The sequence below is a fragment of the Moschus berezovskii genome, chromosome 3 (assembly GCF_049115385.1).
Source record: "Moschus berezovskii isolate FMDL1 chromosome 3, NW_MosBer_1.0, whole genome shotgun sequence".
NCBI lineage: Eukaryota > Metazoa > Chordata > Mammalia > Artiodactyla > Moschidae > Moschus > Moschus berezovskii.
Genome location: NC_142462.1, coordinates 101514935 through 101538621, shown reverse-complemented (window position 1 = coordinate 101538621; position 23687 = coordinate 101514935). Strand labels below are relative to the sequence as shown.

At 37.8% G+C, this 23687-nt stretch overlaps 2 protein-coding genes across 5 annotated transcripts in view; one reads left to right on the top strand and one right to left on the bottom strand.

Annotated features, from left to right (window-relative positions):
• Positions 1 to 2002: 2002 nt before the first annotated feature.
• On the bottom strand, positions 2003 to 3749 carry LOC129552617 (uncharacterized). 2 transcript variants are annotated; one of them, XM_055421217.2, is made up of 2 exons: positions 3172 to 3749; positions 2003 to 2927 (listed from the first exon to the last, which is right to left on the bottom strand). In XM_055421217.2, exons 1-2 carry the CDS (start codon positions 3342 to 3344, stop codon positions 2612 to 2614), a joined length of 489 nt encoding a protein of 162 aa, XP_055277192.1. In that variant the 5' UTR covers positions 3345 to 3749; the 3' UTR covers positions 2003 to 2611. The 2 variants fall into 2 exon arrangements, with proteins under 2 accessions (XP_055277192.1, XP_055277190.1); XM_055421215.2 differs by having other exon boundaries at positions 3022 to 3744.
• Positions 3750 to 3942: 193 nt separating this feature from the next.
• Positions 3943 to 23687, top strand: part of ZNF800 (zinc finger protein 800) — a 47415-nt gene continuing 27670 nt past the window's right edge. For 2 of the 3 annotated variants that reach the window (XM_055421211.2, XM_055421214.2), the window contains exons 1-5: positions 3943 to 4083; positions 4563 to 4681; positions 9652 to 9747; positions 19217 to 19360; positions 21533 to 23225. In XM_055421211.2, coding sequence (XP_055277186.1) covers positions 4621 to 4681; positions 9652 to 9747; positions 19217 to 19360; positions 21533 to 23225 — 1994 coding nt within the window. In that variant the 5' untranslated portion in view covers positions 3943 to 4083; positions 4563 to 4620. Of the gene's footprint in view, positions 4084 to 4230; positions 4371 to 4562; positions 4682 to 9651; positions 9748 to 19216; positions 19361 to 21532; positions 23226 to 23687 lie in introns of those variants that run through there. The other variant, XM_055421212.2, reaches the window with a different exon arrangement.

The following is a 23687-nucleotide window of genomic DNA, read 5'->3' as shown; positions in this document are numbered from 1 at the left end:
GAGAGTTTCAGAAAAACATCTACTTCTGCTTTATTGACTATGCCAAAACCTTTGACTGTGTAGATCACAATAAACTGTGGAAAATTCTTCAAGAGATGGGCGTACCAGACCACCTGACCTGCCTCCTGAGAAATCTGTATGCAGGTCAAGAAGCAACAGTTAGAACTGGACATGGAACCACAGACTGGTTCCAAAATTGGGAAAGGAGTACATCAAGGCTGTATATTGTCACCCTGCTTATTTAACTTATATGTAGAGTACATCATGTGAAATGCTAGACTGGATGAAGCACAAGCTGGAATCTAGATTGCTGGGAGAAATATCAAAAACCTCAAATATGCAGATGATACCACCCTTATGGCAGAAAATAAAGGAGAACTAAAGAGCCTCTTGATGAAAGTGAAAGAGGAGAGTGAAAAAGTTTGCTTAAAGCTCAACATTCTGAAAACTAAGATCATGGCATCCAGTCCCATCACTTCATGGTAAATAGATGGAGAAACAATGGAAACAGTGACAGACTTAGATTTTTGGGCTCCAAAATCACTGCAGATGGTGACTGCAGCCATGAAGTTAAAAGACACTTGCTCCTTAGAAGAAAAGCTATGACCAACCTAGACAGCATATTAAAAAACAGAGACGTTACTTTGCCAACAAAGGTCCATCTAGTCAAGGCTATGGTTTTTCCTGTAGTCATGTATGGATGTGAGAGCTGGGACTCAAAAGAAAGTTGAGCACCGAAGAACTGATGCTTTTGAACTGTGGTGTTGGAGAAGACTCTTGAGAGTTCCTTGGACTGCAAGGAGATCCAACCAGTCCATCCTAAAGGAAATCAGTCCTGAATAATATTCATTGGAAGGACTGATGCTGAAGCTGAAACTCCAATCCATTGACCACCTGACTCATTGTGAAGAAGTGACTCATTTGAAAAGACCCTGATGTTGGGAAAGAAAGTGGGAGAAGGGGACGACAGAGGATGAGGTGGTTGGATAGCATCATCCACTCGATGGACATGAATTTGAGTAAACTCCGGGAGTTGGTGATGGACAGGGAGGCCTGGCATGTTGCAGTCCACGGGGTAGAAAAGAGTGCAACATGACTGAGCAACTGAACTGAATCATTCTGTGCCTCAGTTTCTCCCCCTGAGGAATGGAGGATAACAAAATCTCATTGGATTGTTGATACAATTAAATGACCTCATGCCTGAGCCTAAAACGTTAATTACTCAAAACATGTCAGATACTAATAGTGTTATTTTATAAAGCGAATGGTCTAGGTTCTAGACTCAGTTCTGTTACTATGTGGCCTTCAGAAAACCAGTTAACCTCTCTGGGTTTCAGTTTTCTATCTAGAAAGTAAGGAATGTTACTAGATAATTTCCATGTCTTCATCTTTAAAATTCTATGATTCAGCGTGTTCAATATTTATTTTACCCATATGTACATTCCAATTTTGTCTATAATTCTAATTTTTCAGAATATTTAAAACTTATTCTATTAGCAAACAATTTTGAGGACTCTGTAGTGACGACCACTTTGAAATATAAAGATCATTAATTCACATCTGGTCAGCTAACATTTGTAACTTTCACATCTGAAGTAACGCCTTTTCATGTTTATGAAAATTTAAAATTGTATATTCATTTTTAAGCCCATGATAAATTTGTTTATTTAAGTAGATCTCCCAAAAGTTAAAATATTTCACCTCAAATTTTACCAGAGATCTCCAGTGTTAAATAAAATAAAAATTCCACTGTTAAGGGTCAAACATTTATTTTTTTCTATTGTTTTGCATAAGCATATTCCTCTGTGTCTCAGTGGTAAAGAATCGCCTGCAGTGCTGGAGTTGCAGATTCCCTTCCTGGGTCAGAAAGAATCCCCTGGAGGAGGGCATGGAAACCCACTCCAGTATTCTTGCCTAGAGAACCCCATGGACAGAGGAGCCTTGTGAGATACAGTCCCTTGGGTTGCAAAGAATTGGACAGGACCGAAGAGATTTAGCATGAAAAATATTTTATTGGTTGTATGACAAACACTATCATGTGGATGCAGCTTATTTTACTTTTAGAAATTGTGGCATTTCATTTTTAATTGGGATAATAGTTGCTTTACAATGTTATTAGCTTCTGCCATATAGCAAAGTGAATCAGGTATACGCGTATGTATATATATGTGCCCACATATCCCCTCTTGGACTGCCCCCACCCCCACCTAGATCTACTTCATTTTAGTTTGATGTTTTGTGTTGCTTCTTGACAATGGGACAGATAAAAATGATCAAACATACTAAGGTGACCAGCTAAGTGTGCAAAATGAACAGCAGGTGGAATTCCTTTTTAAAAAGATGATTTTTGTATCATTTTCCTGTCACCCCTAAATTAAACTGCTAAAATCACTCAGACCTATGCAAATGCTCCATTCAGTGTATTTACCGTACCACATTTATTACTGGACCTAATACAAACTCGGAATTTTGAAAATAGATTTCAGTCACTCGTTTGTTCTTCCAAAATACATACAGAGCCTGCCTGCCAAACGTTTTCACGGATCCGAAAACCGGAAACTTAACCATGAAGGTTTTCAGTGGATCGTGGGGGAGGGCGAGTGGAGATTTTTTAAATGGACTTTTTCTTATTTAAAATTTTTATTTTTGCTTCTGGAGCCGGGGAGAAGGCGGGGGAGGCGGCTCTCCCACCCCCGAGCACCGGCACACGGGGTTGCAGAATTTGACAGACCACTGCGATCCTGGGGGGTTTTCCAAGCAGGATGAGCTCCGAAGAGAAGAAAAAGTGCGTACTGCCCACGTGACCCAACTTCACCTTCAGATGCCAGACGCCGAGTGCAGCTGCGATCAATACCGATCTTCCACGGACTAGACTGTTTTCCTCCCAAAGACCTGATAAAGCTCTGAGAGGCACACTTCGGAAATTGCTGGGTTAGGAGGGAAAAAAAAAAAAAAGTTCCACTTATCCCCTTTATAAATGCGCTGACAACTTTTTCGGAATCACCACCATTTACGGCTTACGCATTTGCCAAGCCTCTTCCTACAGTTCTCTCCCGTGCTTTTCCAAGTCTCCCGGTTTCGGTTCCACCAAAGGAAGAAAAGCGATAGCAACAGTTTGGTTGCCCGGCAGCCCTTCTCCAGGGCCCAACCACCGCACCAGCGGCCTCGCACCTCTCGGCCCGCGAAGCCCAGGACTTCGGCTCCTCGTCCGCCGGGGACGCTTGAGAGAGCCGCCGGTCGAAGACACCCGGCTGTCGGCCCCGCGCCACTCGCCCGGGCTCCCTCTCCCTGCCCAGCCGCCGCGCGTCGCCTCCCCACCGGCGGGGGCGCCGGGCCGGGCGCATGCGCGCGACGCTCCCGGGCGTGCCGGCCACACTCCCCCCACCTACTCCGAGAGCTTGTCACTTCCTGCCCTCGCCCCATCTCCGTCCGGGGTCAGTCACTCGCTCCCTGTCGCTGCCGGAGAGTCTCTGCTTCCCCCTTCCTACTCGCTCCGCGGCGGTAGCTCAGGCTCTTTCGGGGAGGCGGAGACCGAGAAAGAGAGAGACTGACTTAATAAAGTTTCCTGAAACAACAACTACTACCAAAAAGGGCCCAAGGTGGGGGGAAACCCCATCCTTCCCCGCGCCTCTCCAAAAGCCTGAGGGACCGTTGCAGGTGGAGCGACGCTGGGGGGAGCTGGGCTCCGGCGGCAGCCGTTGCCCGGGCGAGGGGCGCCTCAGGTCCTGCCCGCTCCGGCTCCAGCTCCTTCGGTGGCGGCAGCAGCGGCGGCGGGGCGGTTCCTCCTGTCAACTGCCTGCGCCCGCGCGCCGCCCGCCCGCCCTGTTCCACAGCGCGGAGGGACGCCGTGAGCCGCCGCGTCGCCGGGAGCCGCGCAGGGACGTGGTGAGCTGTGGCGCTTCCGCGTCAGCGCCGGCGGGGACTCTTTGGGAGCGCGTCGGGCCCGAACCCGGTCCCTTCGCGCGGTCCGCCGAGGCTGCGCCAGGTGGGGCCCGAAGCCGCCTCCCACGCCAGGCTGTCCCCGCGGCCGCCCGGCCTGCTTTCCTTCCTTCCGCCCGCCCGCCGGCCCGCCCCAGGAGTTCAGTAAGTTGGGCGCACTTGGTTGGGTGGACCGGGGCTCTGCCTGGGAGACCCCAGCGCACGTGCGTAGCGGGAGGGCCGGTGTGGGCCGGCCGCCGGCGGCAGCTACCCCTCGGCGGCCGCCGCGCCCCCCGCCCCGCGGGCCGCGGCGCTGGCCGGGCCCCGGCGCTGGCCGTGCCCGCTGCGCTCTGCGCCTCCATCTCCGCGCGCGCCCGCCCGGGAAGGCGAGGCCGCCCGCGCAGCCGGCCAGGCCCTCGCCCTGCGCTGCGCGCCCCGGGCTGCGTTTCCGGGTAGGGCGGTGAACCTGTGCGGGAGTTCGGGCTGGTGAAGCCTTCGTGCGTTTTTCTTTTTCAGTTGGAGAGGAAGGTGCAGGGCGCTGGAGGGGAAGCGGAGGGTGGGTGAAGGGAACGTTTCTGGAAAATGCAGCGAGAGTCCCCCCAGGAAGTTCAGGGTGAGTGACGGGTTTGTGCTTCTTTCAACAGCCAAGCCGCAATGAAGAGCTTCTTACAGTGAAAGGAAAGTAGGTCGCGCCCACTGAAAATGCCTTTAAGGGACAAATACTGTCAGACTGACCACCATCATCACGGATGCTGTGAACCAGGTATACCCCTTTCTTCTCCAGTTACTTTGGTCTCCATCAGAGCCACTCTGCTCTCTGTTTTCTTTTCATCCTGCCCAAGAAGTCATTCCTAACTAAGCAGGCTATAATTTCCCCCAGCATAAAACCAGTTATGAAGCTAAAAGCTTGTACAAACAAGAGGTCTCCCTTGCTTGATCCCTTCAAAAAAGTACTGCAGGTGTCACCTTAAATCTTTTCCACAAGATCAATTACTCAGTCCCTTTTCCTTCCCTTTCAAGGCAGCCTGTAGCTAGTAGTATACCCTCATGCTCTGTGAATGGTTAAGACTGAAGAGAAAGGAAAAAATAGGTAGTACTAGAATACTAGCATTTATTTTTATGAAAGCTCTTTCATTTAAACTTAAAAACCAGAAATTTCTTCTGCTTAAATAGTGTTGAAAGAGAGAATAATGCTTAAACCTAAGAATGAGTTTAGTTTGGGCTAAGGAAAGTTTGTCGAAGTCAACTCGTTGGGAGAATCAGGTATTAAGTGCGACCTCTTAAAGATCTTGGATAGAACACAGGATTGCAAAATCTGATTATTTAAGATAAATATTTTTAGGATATTGTTCAGAGGGATATTTTCAGTTGACTTTACGAAACTAAAAAGGTATTTTTTTGAGTCTCACAAGGAGTATTAGAACACTTTAATAAAATGTGATATATAAACTATAAGATAGTTTTTCTACTTATTAGAAGTTTGTGCATTATTACAAACCTTTAGAGGTACAGCCTAAAAGAGAATCCTTGAATACACACTGTCACTAAACCAACTAAAGGCTATTCTGTTAAGTTCAGAGGCAGTTGTTTAGGATTATTTTTGAGGTAAAAGTTCCAGGACTTTTTAGTACTTGTTTCTTGTTGGAGTATTTTAACCGCACCCAATGTACTTGGTTTTGCCACAGTGGAGTTCATTTAGAGTACTTTTTGATTAATGGGGAAAAAAATGGCGGTGTTAAAGGGGAAGAACTTCTATTCTCTGGAAACTTTGGTACACGTTAGAATAAAATTTGTACCATGACCCTATCCCCACTAATTTGCTGAAAATAATAACCTCTGCTAATAAAACAGGCAATCCCAGAGTGGAATCCAGTGTTTATTCAATTGCTCCTTGATCTGCCTACCTTTCATCATCCTTTTTGCTGCACATTTGGTGTATTTGAAGTGAATGTATATCCCTTATGTTTTACCAATTGTTGAATGGATTTTGCTAGTTTTGAAGTAGAAGACTGTGAATGACTTCTTATACTTCTTCTCCACTGTCTTTTTATTCCATTTTTTTCTTAGAAGTCATTTAAGTTGAATTAGTTAATTAAATCATATTAAAGCTTGTTGCTTAGGAAGAAATGTCTTTTGTCATTCATTTATTTCTTTGACAAGTCTTTATTGAGCAGCAGTCAGGTGCAAGGCACTGTTCAAGGCAATGGGGATATAAGTGGTGAACACAGCAGGTATGCTCATTCCTTCATGGAACCTTTGAGTGGAAAGAGATGGATGTAAATAAGTACACAGATAAGGTAATTTGTGACCATACCTTATTTAGTGTATTCTGATAAAGTTTTCTAGATACTTTAAAGATATTTTCCAGAGATGAACTTTTAAATTTGTGTTGAAACTTGTGCTTCTTTTCCTCCCTTAACACAAAGTCAGATAAGTTGCTTTAATTTAAAAAATTTGGCTTTATTTTGCCAGAAACTTTTCCCATGCAGTTTATTTTTCAGACTGTTAGGTCAAAAGTAGTTGGTATTTGTTTGCTTTCTTAGTTAGAAGTAGACACTTTTTGAGGGTTTAGTTCATTGGAAAGGTAGAAGTGTAACTTATGAGGTAGTTAATTGTCATTATTTCACAGAAAGAAAATGGGCCAAGTAAGAGGATGTTTTCAGTATTGAGAGGTTAGGAGTGGTAGTTTTAAAAAGAGGTTGCCCTCAGATGGAGGGAAGAAGATGATGTTATGTTTGAGAGATTCTTTTAATGAACTTTGCTGAGAGGTCTGTCCTCCTTTTGAATTATGAATAGTAGGTGAGTTCCTGAATGAGAGAGAGCAGTGTGTTCCTAGGGAGGTCTTGATAGGCTGGATCAATTTGTAGTGAGTGGTGGTGTTATAAGCCTATCAGTGTATGTAAAGTATATTCTTAGTTACACTTTAAGAAAGTTTTTTTGTTAGAGAAATTTTCAAACACTCAAAGGTAGAATGCTATAGGAACCTTACGTAACGATCACACAGCTCCTATCAGTTATCAGTATGTGAGTATGTGGACAATCACTTTTGATCTATAGCGATTGTTCCCTTCTCTATCCTCCAACTGCTTTCCCACTCACTATTATTTGTAAGCAAATCTCAGACATTTTAGGTTGAAGAATATCTTAAGAGGCATGTTTTAAGGGAGGAGAGACTCAACGCAAGTAGTATTCTGGGAAGTGTGTTCTTGGAAGGATGTAAAGAAAGATGTTAACCTCTGAGACTTTGGCGTTTTTGGCTGGCGGGAGGTGCTGTTTTTTTCCTTAATGGTTTTGTGACCTGATCTTGGGAGGGATGATAGGATATGCAAGAAGAAATGTTATGGAATATTGACATACAGAGTTTTTTTAGGATTGAGAATATGTTTTCAAATGAAGAAAGAAATGGGACCTACACAAATGTGTATACCAGGTGGATATGTCCACTTATAACAAAACTAACCCTGGGATTATTCTGAATGGTGTCTCAGGATATGTATGTATTCTGGTGGTACCAGTGATGGTGATGGGTAACAAAATTTTGCTCTAGTTTTAAAATGGTTTTGTCATGTGGAAGTGGAAATTAGTGGAAGGTTTCTGGAGCATGTACCTAAATGAGGAAAGGGGGTGCTGAAGAGAAGTTTCCATTTTTTTCTCATATTTCTCCCTTATTTATTACTCTTTTTTCATTCTTGCTTTACAGAATTCTTGCTAGTTGGAGAGTCAGACCGTGGGACTTTTTAAAATTGTATAATTTCTACCCTATCTTTTATTAGTTTTTGTAATCAGTTATTGGTTGTTAGAATGTGCAGATACTAGAAAGAGATCCATCTAATCCAAATAAATGATACCATCACTCTATTTACAAACGTTTGCTGCTGTTTCTTTAAGTGGTTGAATTCTACTTCTCTTAGATTTTGGAAAAGATTTTTCATTTTTGGTGTCAGGAAAGCAGTTGACTTGTAGATGATGATAATGGTGATAGAACATTTTTTGAGTCTTTACTGTATTCCGGGCTCTGATTTAACCAGGAACCTGCATTAGCTAATATAATCCTCACACAACTCTTATGATTTTGGCGCTTTTAATATTCACATTTTGGAGATGAGAATAGAGAAATCAGAGAGTGTAATTTGTCCTAGCTGTATCTAGTAAATGGCAAAAAAGAATTTCAGCACAGTCAGTCCAGGTCTGGAATCTTTTCTTAACCACTGCAGTTAGTGCCAATGTTAGATGTTCTCAAAATGAGTTGTATTTGTGTGTATGTTTTTTAAAATACCCCCAAAGTGTCTCTTAAAATTGGGGAAATTTTGCTTAATGGAATGATTTGTTCCTGAGACACAGTTTTCCTGTTTGTGTACATTGAACTTAAGAGTTGAAGCCTAGAAGAGAATCTAAGGCTGTGTCTATACACATAGCACAGCAGGCTTTATCCCCCTTATCAGACAGTTAAGAGCTTTCCAGGCCCAGGCCCTGAAGCAGTGGCAGCACCCATTATTGAAGTAACCCTCCTTATCTTCTCACACTGAGCAGATGGTGGTAAAACATCATCTGGGTTAAGATGGTAAAACATTATAACATACTGAAAAAAGAGGTGATTAAAATGACTGCTTTTTCTCCACCACAACTGTCTCTACCTGATGTCTAATGGAAAATTCAGTTTTGTTTTTTTTTTCAGTTACCTTGTTTCTTAGTACCGTAACCTTATTTATTATATATTTATACTAATAATCTGGAAGTGTTGGCAAGCAGGGATGATGTAGACCTCTGTATATTTACAATGGGAATATTATTTTTACTTACTATAAGAAAGGCATTCTTTCTAAAATGCATACTTCCAAAAGCCTGGGCTAGTGAAGTGTGAGGCAGAAAGTGAGAATCACCTCTATAAACCCGACCCAACAGAAAGAACCTTTGTTAAGTTTTGTTGGTATTCCACTGTCCCACCAGACTTTTTGTGTTTATATTAGCATGTATACATAGCCATACATATACATTTATTTTGTTTCTGTAGCTATGGAAATATTTATCAGTATAACTGAGATTGTATTTTATAACCTGCTTGTGTTGCTTAACAATGTATTGACATCCTTTGTTGTCAGTACATGTAGGTCTAGCTCATGCTGTGTAACAGCCGTGAGAGATTCTGTTTATGGATATTTCATAGTTTATTTAGTCTGGTTCCTTTTGAGAGACTTCTGAGCTGTTTGAAATTGTTCTCGATTATTTGCAGTGCTGCAGTGAGCATTCTTATACACCTGTCATTGTGCACTTGACCAGTTCTTTCCTTAGGCAGTGGTTTTTGAGTTTTGCTCTCATAATTGCCAGAGAGCTGTACTAGATTGTCTGGAGAGTTTTGGAATGGTTTAAGAGGGGTGGCTAGGCTATTATTGCTCTAGAATTTTGGTTAAATGTAGTAGTTCCTCTTCAAGGGGAATAAAAAGGCAAATACGACTAATATGTACTAAATAACACCAAAATAGTAAGATAAGATCTTTGCAGTTGAACTTAATGCATAGCCTCAACAGCCTTAGTTTTACCTTGAATTGAGAAAAATTGTAGTTATATGTTTACCGTTATTTTATTTTGCCTTAAAAAGCTAATGGTAAAATACATACAAAAAAGTGTGATTGTCATTTAACATGATAATAGCAAACCATTGTTTTACTTCAATAGTAAATGATTTAAATAACCCTTTTTTGTGGGGATTGGGGTGGGTATTTGTCTTCCATGTAGTTTATATCCTGGAACCTGGAGATGCTCCTTTGTTACAGCAACCACTGCAGACATCCAAATCTGGTATTCAGCAAATAATTGAGTGCTTTCGATCAGGTATGAATGTTTTAGGATGTATTTTCAATCTTCATGTAGTATCTTAAAATTACCTAGAAATCCTTAGAAATAATTTTTAAAAAATGAAATATATACATTGATTTTCTTTATAATATACTTTTGTCATTTTAAAAAAGTGGACGAGTAAATATTGCTTGATTAGAAACTCTTTTTCAGTATTATTATATACTAATTTAAAAAGTGTTTAGGGTGATTTAAAGAAATATGTGGTATATTTGCTGGTAAAGTGTCTCTTAAAGATTCATTGTTATTTTTTTGGCATGTTCTTTATAAACTCTCAGAAGACAGTACTAAATTATACAAGGTCTTTATGAGCTTTGGCAGGGTAGATTATTTACTCGGAATGTCTGAGATGTCTCTTGTTCTAGATTAATTACTTTATCATCTCTGTTTATGTGATTCACCATCTCCTACCTAACCTTGGAGTTTCCCTATCTTTAGTAGAGCATGTGATAGAAAAAAGACGTACTGTAGCCCTGATATCTTCAGATATATTTGTTTAGCTTTTCTTTCCATTATATTACTGTAATAATAGATATGTAATAAGTATATTTGTGCAGTGACAATCCAGCGCTCTAAAATAGTATTGCTCACTACGTGTAAGTGGTTGAGAAGTATTAGAAGTCCTATCAGTAAGGTCTTAGGTTGTTGTGATTCTTATATCTGCTTGTCCACCACTTGTGGATTTGGCTTCATTGACATTGTAGGGTATTAAATCAAGTATGAACTAGCAAACGCACATGACTGATGAACACCTAAGTGGTATCAGTCACCACTTAGGACACCTAAGTGATGGACATCCTAAGTTTAAGGATTAGAATACCTTTTGTTATTATTTTATAGGTTACTGTATCTTAATGAAAAAATTCTGAGATCAGAGAATTTATATGAAGCCACTTGTATTGATGAGAAATTTTTTAAGGTGCTTGTTTTTAAATCATTTTAAAGGGAAATAGTACACATTTGATTTTAGGATTCTAAAAAACAGATTGTTCCTTTAAGTTAATTTCTGACTCCGAGATTCATTTCTTAACATATTTCATCTATAATCCTCATGGCGTTGCTTTTATGTATTTAAATCAATTTTTCATATATGCTATAACAAATACCTGTGCTCATGCTGGGCGGTGGTATAACATATTTTATTATTATTTTTTATTGCTTTTTACTTTTGATAATTGCCCTTGATTAACGGAAATAACTAACAGGTCAAATTCTCCTGTGGTAAATACAATTAAAATTTTACTAATTAGAGGCAACATTTAAGTATGTTTCTGGCATAACAGAAAAATGGTTAGCTTTTAATTGCAATAAGAGTTTATGTTAGCTACTTTTAGTACAGAGATAAAAATTCTTTTTGTTTTTTATCATATCATGGAAATGAAGATAATAACTTCACATTTAGTTAAATTCTTTGCCTTAGGTTTCTTTTTTAAAAATTTGCAATTTGAAATTTTACTATTTCAGTTTATTTTAATGCTATTTGATTAAGAAGTTAAAATTGTTTCATTTATTTGTGCTTTATCCTGAAAAAAAATTCCTTTTCAACAAGATCTTGTACCCAAAATCTATATATTTTTTTAACCTTGGAAGGTGAATATTTAAAAATGAAATTATTTGTTTTCTCACTACACTGTGGTTGTATTGGTTTTCTGTGTTTGCCATTTCTTTACTAAGATTAAGGAAGGGACTGTGAAATGGATAATGTGCTCTTTCTAAAATGTCTCTGGCAAATTTGCCTTCTGAGTTATTTTTTAACAAATTTTGAAAATACTATAAATTCTAAGTACTCAATTATTTAAATTAGAGATGGTTTAGAAATACGTTAAATGGTACAAAGAAACTAATTTTGGATTAAAAAAGAACTGTTTTACTTCACTAGTGTATCTCATAGCTAAGTAATCCTGATTTCCTGAGGATAGTAATCTCTTACATATCTGGATAATCTCAAGTCTCCTAAGGTAGCTCTTCTTTAGCACAGAGATATTTAAGCCTCTGCTGACTGAAACCTTGGGAGGATGAGATGAAGTTTGGACCTCATGACAGGGTCTAAGATACCTTCTCATTCTGAGACTTGTGCCCCTCAGTGACTAATCTCTTTCTAGGCTGTTTTCCATTATAGCTTGGTCACACACATTTCATTTAAAGAGCTATAGTGGTTTTTATATCTGACAGATATTTGAAGATAGAACTTTGAAGTCATGCTTTTGCTCTTGTTAACGTTCAGAGGCTCAGCCAGGTTGTGCAGTAATGATGTGTTAGGATATCTCTGTATCTTCAAATTCAGATAGTTGTCTTCAACTCCTATATCAGTTCTGTTTAAGGGATTTATGGTCTCCTGCCTATACTGGGCTCTCTATGACCTGATATTAATTCCTACCTAAGCTGGAAGTTCATAAAAGGCTGAGGAAGGAGTTGACTTAACTGTTTTAGGTCCACCAGCCTCGTATGTGTGCTGTACTGACTGGTTGTACTGACTGCTTGACCAGTTTTGACTCATTTTCTTTGCTTCCTACTTCAACTTTTGCATTGGACTCTTTCCCTGGCTTTAAATTACAAATACTTCTTGACTTCTAATCTCTTATTTTTATCTGCTTGACTTAAAAATTAATCTGAATAAACTTTTCTTTTTGGAATAGGTAATATATGTATGTGTGCATGCTAATTGGCTTCAGTCACGTCCAACTCTTTGCAACCCTATGGACTATAGCCCACCAGGCTCTGTGCATAGAATTTTTCAGACAAGAATACTGGAGTGGGTTGCCGTTTCCTTTTCCAGGGGATCTTCTGACCCAGGAATTGAATCAGTGTCTCCTGCATTGCAGGCAGACTCTACTAACTGAGCCACCTGGGAAGTCCTATGTAATGTATACCTGTGGCTTTAATAATAATACAGAGGTATAAAAGGATATACAGAAATACAGAAATAAGTGTCTTTGCTCAGACAGTACTAATACGTGGTTTGTATCTTCTTCTAGAGACCCTCTACCCATATATGAGCATATATCCCTTAACTTTCTTCCTGATACAAATGGTAGCTGACTGGGTATTTAGGTATCTTTGCTTTAAACAGTACATTCTACTGTTGTTTGACATCTGTCCATATATAAATATCTCATATTTTTTAGAAGGCTGCCTGTTTTGCACCTCCTTACATCTTTTCTACTGTGAAATCTCTGATGCTTGGGTGACTTGAGACAGGCTGTTTGCTCTGAATCCTGGCTTTAGGTACTACCTGAACTGTGCCCTGCCCTTTGCTTGAGCTTTTCTGTAGTTCTGTCAGTCCTTCTTGGATCATGTCGGTGACTTTTTGTCTTTCAAGTTTCCCTCCTTTCTGTTAACTTTAAAAAAAAAAAATTGAAAGTTGAAATATAGTTGATTTACATTGTTGTGTTAGTTACTGGTATACAGCAAAGTGATTCAGTTACATATATGTCTACATATATTCATTCTTTATCATATTCCTTTCTAGTTTGATTTATTATAGAATATTGAATATAATTCCCTGTGCTATACAGTAGGATCTTGTTTATCCATTCTATATATAATAGTTTGTATCTGCTAGTCCCCAAACTCCAAATCCAGTCCTCCCTCTGTTAATTTTTATTTTAGCTTCCTTCTTTTCCCATCCTCTCTGCCCAAACTGAAATAGAATTTTAAATAACAAAATGATGTATTTCTGTGACATATATAAAAGTTGATTTAATTGAGATTAATATTCTTTCTTAGTCTCATAGTCTTCTGGTAGAGGCAAAGAAGCTGTGGTATGCCCTAAGGTTAGAGACAGAAAAATGGGAAAGGGGGAGGATAATCATTTTGTCCAGTATTCAAAGCTTCCCCTTAATATGAAGTTGGCATCTTTTTTTTTGAGTTTTCGAAATATATCTCTTTTTACAGTATTATACAGTTGACTTGAACAGCTTAGTTGTGAACTGCATAGGTCCACTTTCTGTGGATCTTTTTTGGTAGTAAATATTACAGTACCAGATGATCCTTGGTTGGATTGAATCCCAAGATGCAGAACTGAGGATATGAAGAAAGGGAGTATAAGGAGGACTGTAAGTTATATGTGGATTTTTGACTGCATGGAGAGTTGGCATCCCTAACTCCTGCATTCCTGCAAAGGTCAACTGTATTATAGAAAAAGATACTACCTGTAGAATACACTACTATGATGTGCAAGGAACAGTGTCTTTTTTGAATCTTAGGGACGAATAAATTGTGGTGAAAAGTGAGAATTGGCTTTGTGTGATGTTTGCTGTTGTCGTTGCTGCTGCTAAGTCACTTCAGTCGTGTCTGACTCTCTGCAACCCCATAGATGGCAGCCCACCAGGCTCCTCCATCCCTGGGATTCTCCAGGCAAGAACACTGGAGTGGGTTGCCATTTCCTTCTCCAGTGTATGAAAGTGAAAAGTGAAAGTGAAGTCGCCTAGTCGCGTCCGACTAGTAGCGACCCCATGGACTGTAGCCCACCAGGCTCCTCTGTCCATGGAATTTTCTAGGCAAGAGTACTGGAGTGGCTTGCCATTGCCTTCTCTGGCTGTTGTCGTTATCTAACTAAATTTAAGTTTGGTTTTTAGTTTCTCAGAGATTTTGTTGGTTTTGTACTGCTAAAGTGACATTTCTTTCAGTTAATGTAAACTGTGACTGGATGGTGATGACTTAGTCCTGATTCTGTAAGCAAAAGCTTAGGATGAAAGTATGACTTATCAGAGGTACATATCTGCTATATTATATGATGAATTTTTTTGCTTTTAGTTGATACATAGCGATCGTAGGAAATTTAAAATCAGATTGCATAATTTGGGGATAGATAAGAAAAATGTAGCTTTATTTTATTTGTTATTACATTCATCTTCAGAGCATCTCACCTGAGGCTGTGTTCCTAGGAGAGCAGCCATTCATGTTGGTTTGGGAATTTCTCAAGGGCATAGATCATATCCTTCACTTTCATGTCTTCAGTGAATAACATTATACCTGGTATTTAATAGATGTTCAATAAATGTGTGTTAGACTAAACAAATGTTTCACCAGAGAGGCGCTAAAATAATTTCATTCTGCTTATAAATTTATTGTAGCATGTTGCAGTGTTCATAATTAATTTAGTAAGTTTTTTTAACCAACCCTTGTAGGTAGTGGTTTTAAGAGAACAATTTTGAAGTTTTCTTATATTAAGGATGGATGATCAGTTAGAAATTCCTTTCATACTGGTCTTGGAATTCAGCGGGTGTGACAGGAATTACAGATTTGCTTGCAATGTTGGGAATGATATTGTGGTTCAACAGTCATCCTAAAGAAACTGAGTTCATGTGTGAATCAACAATAAAGCATACAATGTACTGTTTAAAAACCGTTATTGCTGCAACTTAAAGGGGTCATTGACCAACATATCAGTATATTAAGGGAGAAAAGGAAAGCTTCTCTTTGTTTGGGCTTCCCTGATGGGCTGACTCTGATGGTAAAACATATGCCTGCAGTGTGGGACACCTGGGTTTGATCCCTCGGTTGGGAAGATCCCCTGGAGAAGGAAATGGCAACCCATTCCAGTACTCTTGCTGGAAATTCCCATGGACAGAGGAGCATGGTAGGCTACAGACCATGGGGTCACAAAGAGTTGGACTGGACTGAGTGACTTCACTTTCACTTTGTCTTAACTAAACAACTTAAGCATATTTTATTAAAAGATGTGGACACTATTTTTGAATATAAACTATGTTGCAGTCTCTTCAGAGGATTGTCTCTTAGCTCAAAAGAGTTAGAATTAATATTATGTTATGTCAAGCATCTGGTATACAACCTAATGTGAAATTGAATATGATCCTTTTTGAAAAAAAATTTTTTAAACCTTTTTATCAGTATATACAGTGTATTTTATTTTACTTTAATTGATAGCACAGGATTAAACCGTTGATGAGGTTTAACTAAATTTTATTGAGCGTCCATTGTGTGTGAGAATCTGAAATGTTCATTAAGTAGTTACAGGCGTCAAAAGCCTTGTTGGAGGGCTGGTCTGTGTAAACTGTATGTATGTAGTATGTAGTGACTTCTAAGATGATTTAAAAACCTAAGGTGAGAAAGAGAGTTATCAGTATAGGAAAAGGAATAATTAGGAGTAAGGCAGCACGGCTCTCTTTCTCTCAGGATTAAAAGTTGTGGAGGAATTTTTTTGCTGTCTGGGTGAACTTTTGTTGCTGTCTTGTCTCTATTTTCAGGTTATAGTAGGTTTTAACTATTGGCAGAAGCACAGTTGGTTGGCTGTATCAAACTGTTAGTGAACAAAGCAATCAGAAAATGGTAGCTGATTAAAATAAAGCCATTATGTCCCTGTGGGAAACCAACAAAACCTTAAATGGTAACTGAAACCAACTTAAGGAATAACTTTTGCCTGTGTTTATGGAATGAGGGCACATCTTATTTTTGTCATTTGTAATACATATAAGCAGAATTGGAAAATCACTCAGGTCCTATTTTTGACTTTCTGGTTAACTTTATATAGACTTAAAAAAATTTATAGGGAAGATTTTCTTAAACATAGAGAGATGTCTATGTCTAACATGCCCATCAGGCATGGTCCTGAAAGCTGTGAATACAGTGGTGAACATCAAAGATATCTTCTCTGTCCTCTTAGAGTTTCCAGTTTAATGGAGATAAAAGTAATCACAAAATAGTGAGATAATATAGTATAGGTGTACAGGGTACTTCGGGAATATAGGGGAAGAATTCTTAACAGGAAACAGGAGGGGTCTGAGAAGGCTTCCTTGAGGAAATGACATCTAACCTGGAATCTGAAGGAGTATTAGAAGTGGGCCAGACCAGGGAAATGGGGAGAATGTTATAGGTAGAGAGAAAGAAACATAGAAGAAGGCCTGAAAAGTGCCTGAAAAGTGAGAGAATTTGGTGAATCCAAGGACCTGAAAGAAATTTGGTTTGCTTGGCTCAACACAACTGTGTTTGTTTGTGTGTGTGTGCATAAGTGGTGTGAGGGTGGTAGAGTATTTTTGTGATTTGATAATTAAGATTCATTTTAGTCAAGGTTAGAATCCAATACTTTTATTTTGTTATGGTTGATTGAGATAACCTGGTAGATGATATCTGATTTAGGGATGCAGTCTTAAGTTTTTACAAATAACGTTTTTTATGTATAGCTTCATGTTGTACTTTCTAGTCATAGCTAAACCTAGTTCAGATTATTTCTGTGTCCTTCAATTCTTTTAAACAGTTTAATATCTTTAAAGGCAGAATTGAATTTCTAGTATGGGTCTAGCTGGTTTTTTAATTTAGGATTAAAATATGCAAAATTTTCCCATGTTTTCTTCTGTCTGGTAACACACCCACCTACACTTACTAAGAACTATATGTAGATCAATTACAGAAGTTTATGTAAAGTGTTCTTTATCATCAGCCTACCTCTCATAGTTTGTCAGTCACTTAATGAGATTGCTGCTGCTGCTAAGTTGCTTCAGTCGTGTCCGACTCTGTGCGACCCCATAGACGGCAGCCCATCAGGGTCCCCCGTCCCTGGGATTCTCCAGGAGAGAACACTGGAGTGGGTTGCCATTTCCTTCTCCAGTGCATGAAAGTGAAAAGTGAAAGTGATGTTGCTCAGTCTTGTCCAACTCTTCGCGATCCTATGTACTGCAGCCTACCAGGCTCCTCCGCCCATGGGATTTTCCAGGCAAGAGTACTGGAGTGGGTTCCCATTGCCTTCTCCACTTATGAGGTTAACTATGAACTAAATATATTAGCAACTTATTGCCAGTACATTTTGTAATGTGAAATAGACTACAGAAGTGTATGTGTGTGCGTGAACTTACTTTTATATAATGAATAATACCCAAGTTATCCTCTGAATCTTTTAAAATATATGTTTTCTGGTTTTGTGGTAGTATGATCCAGTGGAATAAACTTTGAATTGGATTTGGGAAGTGGTAGAAATTATTTCATTATATATATGTTATTTTTTTCTCAGTAGAAATCTGGATTTATGATTTAATTCTTCTGGAATTTAGGTTGATATTTTCTTTCATATTCTCCGAGATAGGTTTGGTTTGTTTTATAAGATGAATAAACCAAAGTGCAAAGATTATATAACTCTTTAAGGTCATACAGCTAGATGATATCAGAATTGGAATCGTTAAAGACTTAGTAAAGTTATGATAATGTGGTAATCTTTTTGGAATGGAAATTTGAAGGCTAACGTCTTCAAAATGATGATAAAATGCAACATGATGAAAATTAAAAATTAAAGGTAAACAGATTGCAAAAGATTGAACCAGAAATGCATAACTTTTATGGATCCTACAGTATTAATCATGCTACTGAGATTGTGTTTATTCTCTAGTAGTCCCAAATCTTAACAGTCACTGTACACCTGGATAGTCTTCATGGTATTTTTCAGGACACTTTTGTTTTTTTCCTATTTAATTCAGTATTATTATCTTTTTTTTTTTGAAGAAACTGAGGGCTCATTAATTAGGGAACCCAGATCTTTTGTCCATTTACCTGTGTCAAAGACCAGTAGGAAGTAGTGACAAAAGAGGTTCTATTTGTGTTTTATTTTAAATCCTTCAGGAGTGCTTGTTGCTGTTTATTTTCTGCCTGCCTTTTGATCTTCCATCATAATGCTTAGATTCTGTAGATAAGTGGCTTTTCTTCAATGAATATTTATTCAGTGTTATTAGAGCTGAGAACTTTGTAAATAAGACAGGCTTGGTCTTGGCCAGTTTGGAATTTATAATCTGGTGGAAGAAGGCTTTAAACTAGTAGTTCTGTCAATATTTAATTAATTGCAATTAGGGTGAGTATTTGAGGGAGAAAGGCTTTGAATAAATTTCTAGTAGTATTCAGAGACCTAAGCAAAATTCAAAACCATGGACAAGGATTCTGTACTGTCCACTAAATGATCGTAATCCCATGTTGGCCCAGAACCGCAAGTAGTTTGAGCTGAATTTAAAAAGAAAGGCACAATCTTGTGAGACAGTTTTGACCTTCTTTAAGTAATCAGGGGGAAATGTGTTATTTCATGTTTACTTCGTAGTTTAGAAGAGAGCTGGAAGAACCAGCCAAAAACTTGGATTGAGGTGGCATTTAATTCTGTACCACTCCAGGTCTGTTGCATCAGAATCTCCAGGAGTGGGTCATGTACATTTTTATTACCAGGTCATTGTGATGATCAAGCAGATACTAGAACCATTGCCAAGATATCCCAGGAGTTGATTGGCTGCTGAATTAGAAAAAGACCATCAGTTTCAGGTGTCCTAACATCCAAGTGATAAAATTTTGCTTAGAATGCAGTTTATAACTTATTTTTGAGTACAGTGTGGTAGATACTGGCAGTGCCTGCATTTTGTTTTTAAAGAGTAAAACCACACTTTTGGATTGTCACCAGTGACTTCCCAGTTTAAAAGTACATGTTAAAGTTACCTTTGTGTTTTCTATTTTTCCTCAGGAACTAAACAACTTAAGCATATTTTATTAAAAGATGTGGACACTATTTTTGAATGTAAATTATGCCGCAGTCTCTTCAGAGGATTGCCAAATTTAATTACCCATAAAAAATTCTACTGCCCACCAAGTCTGCAGATGGATGACAGTAAGTTTTATTCATATATTCATTTATGCATTTATGTGTGTTCTTATACTATAGCTGCACATTCACATTAGAATGGTATCAGTATCTAGTTATAGGTGACTTAGTGATGGAGAACAAAATAAAATACTTGACTCAGTGTTATATATTTGGTTTCTTAAAGAGATAATATCTTTTTAAATATCTGTCATTTGGATTTTGCTAAAGATAAATGAAGTTAGATTTTTACTACGTTTATTTCTATTAAAATATTGGATATTGTTTTTGAATGTTTATATGGACTATACAGTTTTATATTCAGGATTTTTGTAAATTAAAATATTGATGCTTGATGGTGGTGTTTGTATTTTTACTTCTTAGCAGCTTGTTACCAGATATGACTCATTGTTTACTTAGATTCTCCTTAAGTGAATGAGAAGGTCGAAATTAAAGCAAAGAATGAGTAAATAAATTGAATTTTGGGGAATTGTGGAGAGCATTAAAAATATTTGATCATCTTTCTAATGTTTTCTGGGTCTTGATTTGAAGATCAGTTTTATTCTCAGTGAAATTTACTTGATATGTCATTTTATCAGAAATTGGATTGTGTTGCAAGCTAACCTGAAATCTGAAAAAGGTTTATGTAATGAAGGCAGGTAGTAAGCTAATGAAGTGTTTGTGTAACCAAATGTTCTTTGAGTTAAGTATGTTGTCTGTGTATGATTAACTTTTAGTGTATGTAATGATAATATTTTCTTGCTTTAAAGAGCTAACATAAATTCCTTAAAATATTTTATTAAGTCATAGATTACTTTCATTGTTTTTTGTCCAGGGATTTAACTCTTGTGGACTTAACAAAATATAGAAGTTATTTTTTCAGTTTGATATTTCAGTTGCATTGTGGACTTTGTGCAATTTTCAACTTAACCTTTTGGGGATGGGAATGGAGTGTACAATTCCAAATAGCAAAAGTACCACTTTAATTATTAGCATGAAGTGATTTAAAGTATATTATAGGAAATAGATGAAACAAAATTTTCGTACTTGTCTCGAAACTTTTCCTACCCCTATTAGATATTACTATACTACTTTTATCCTTGAGATGTAAATGAAAAGGCAGTCTAGAAATTAGTTGCAATTAAGAAATTAACCTTGCAATTAAGGAACTAGTAGGAATTTAATTAACTTTCTGGTAGTTATTCTGTGTTAGTTTTTGATGTGAATTAAAGTTTAGTTGAATTTTAGAGGGAAATAGATAAATGGATTTGCTGGATTACTGTATACTCTTCTGTAATACTTATTCTAGAAACACTTCTGTGAAAGTATTCTTCCTGCAGACACTACTTAATTAATTTTAAAAAGAAAGATTAGTAGACAAGAAGAGCTATGATAAGTCATTTCTTGATTTCTAAGTGGTTATCAGATTTGATGCTGTATTTGTAGCTAGATTTTAGCATTGTATGTAGGAACATAACCAGTGTTAGTCAACTCTGTTACAATAGGAATATTGGGTTGCCTACAGACAGAGTAATTATATTGCACAAGAAAGTAAAACTAGCTCTGTTTTTGGAGTTAATTTGTAGTTTTTAATCTTTGGTTTAATAGAATTGTGCCATGTTAAGACATGTAATAGGACTGAATTTAGCAAACACTTCTATAGATCATCATTCATGTTTCTATGTTTTCCTATAAAATCTTTTTCATTTTCCATAAGATGTTCAAATGTCCCCATACAATTAGATTATTATGGATTAAGTTAATAGGAATGCTGTTATGTTTTCTAAAAAAAAAATGATTTTTATACTAACATACTTCATGGTATTTTATCCATCTTGGGTTATGAGAACTTTTGACTTTTTCCTTTGCTAGCCTAAAAATATGAAGTATTATTTTTATTGTTTGGGATACCCATCTGCTTAAATATTTTATATTAAGGGTCATTATATTAGAAGTAGCTCTTCAGATTGTGTCTATTCCTTAACATTTGTGTACCATGATGAGATCTTAAAGCAAATTTTAATTTAATCAGTACTAGTTCTTTAGCCTCATAAAATACTGAGAAGTAGATAATACTCTTGTAAAAATAAATACAAATTAATACTAAATTTTAAGACAGGTTAATAATACATTTAAAAATATTAGAGGACTAGAGCAGGCTAATTATTTCAGATTAAAATGTTGTTTTTTCCTTAACAGACCTTCCTGATGTAAATGATAAACAAAGCCAAGCCATAAACGACCTCCTAGAAGCCATATATCCAAGTGTGGACAAGCGAGAATACATTATTAAGCTAGAACCTATAGAAACTAATCAGAATGCAGTGTTTCAATATATTTCAAGGACTGATAACCCCACTGAAGTCACAGAGTCAAGCAGTACTCCTGAACAGCCTGAAGTTCAAATACAGGAAACTAGCACTGAACAGTCTAAAACAGTTCCAGTTACAGACACAGAGGTGGAAACTGTAGAGCCCCCTCCTGTTGAAATTGTTACAGATGACGTTGCACCTCCATCTGATGAACAACCGCAGGAATCACAGGCTGACTTGGAAACTTCTGACAATTCTGATTTTGGTCACCAGTTGATATGTTGTCTTTGTAGAAAAGATTTCAATTCCAGACGAGGTGTTCGTCGTCACATTCGAAAAGTACACAAGAAAAAGATGGAAGAACTAAAAAAGTACATTGAAACACGAAAGAATCCAAACCAGTCCTCTAAAGGACGCAGTAAGAATGTTCTAGTTCCATTAAGTAGGAGTTGTCCAGTATGTTGTAAATCATTTGCTACAAAAGCGAATGTAAGGAGGCATTTTGATGAAGTTCATAGAGGACTAAGGAGGGATTCAATTACTCCTGATATAGCAACAAAGCCTGGGCAACCTTTGTTCCTGGATTCTGTTTCTCCTAAAAAATCTTTTAAGGCTCGAAAACAAAAGTCGTCTTCAAAGGCTGAATACAATTTAACTGCATGCAAATGCCTTCTTTGCAAGAGGAAATATAGTTCACAAATAATGCTTAAAAGACATATGCAAATTGTCCACAAGATAACTCTTTCTGGAACAAACTCTAAAAGAGAGAAAGGCCCCAATAATACTGCCAGCAGTTCAGAAATAAAAGTTAAAGTTGAACCAGCAGATTCTGTAGAATCTTCACCCCCTTCCATTACCCATTCTCCACAGAATGAATTAAAGGGAACAAATCATTCAAATGAAAAAAAGAACACACCGGCAGCACAGAAAAATAAAGTTAAACAAGACTCTGAAAGCCCTAAATCAACTAGTCTGTCTGCTGCAGGTGGCCAGCAGAAAACCAGGAAACCAAAACTTTCAGCTGGCTTTGATTTTAAGCAACTTTATTGTAAACTTTGTAAACGTCAGTTTACTTCGAAACAGAACTTGACTAAACACATTGAATTGCACACAGATGGGAATAACATTTATGTTAAATTCTACAAGTGTCCTCTTTGCACTTATGAAACTCGTCGGAAGCGTGATGTGATACGACATATAACTGTGGTTCATAAAAAGTCATCCCGTTATCTTGGGAAAATAACAGCCAGTTTAGAGATCAGAGCTATAAAAAAGCCCATTGATTTTGTTCTAAATAAAGTGACAAAAAGAGGCCCTTCGAGAGACGAAGCAAAACATAGTGATTCAAAACATGATGGCACTTCTAACTCTCCTAGTAAAAAGTACGAAGTAGCTGATGTTGGTATTGAAGTAAAAGTCACAAAAAACTTTTCTCTTCACAGATGCAATAAATGTGGAAAGGCATTTGCCAAAAAGACTTATCTTGAACATCATAAGAAAACTCATAAGGCAAATGCTTCCAATTCACCTGAAGGAAACAAAACCAAAGGCCGAAGTACAAGATCTAAGGCTCTTGTCTGGTGAGGAACAGTTACAGAGTTTTGCTTTATTTCCCCCCATCGAACTAAAAAAATCATTTGACCATAATTTATAGCTGGTTCCATTTTAACACGTTTGCTTCCATATATCTTATGGCAGTGGGAACTGCAAGAGTAATGTGCATATTGCATTTACCTCTTCAGTGACCTTTATTCCAATGGCTTGGGAACAAAAGTTAACTTCAGAACTTAATCTTCCACAGGACAATGCATATAGTTATAGATAGATGGCACAGGGTCAGTGATTTCCTCTCAATGTTGTAAAATATATACATTAATATTGGCTTATGTTTACAATAGAAGTCTTCTGTTTAACTAACTTTGCACAGGTTTAATTTGATTCAGTGACTTAGTCTACTAATTAATACATTGTGGGAAAGTTAAGTACATTAGAATGAATTTGTGAAGGCGATAATTATAGGAAAAACGTCTTTTGAGGCACTG

Excerpts from the sequence above, each read along its gene's own strand:
- LOC129552617 (XM_055421215.2), bottom strand. The coding sequence starts at position 3,344 with ATGCGCCCGGCCCGGCGCCCCCGCCGGTGGGGAGGCGACGCGCGGCGG. Across the intron at positions 2,928-3,021 it reads GGAAGAGGCTTGGCAAATGC|CAATTTCCGAAGTGTGCCTC; the intron begins GTAAGCCGTAAA and ends CTCCTAACCCAG.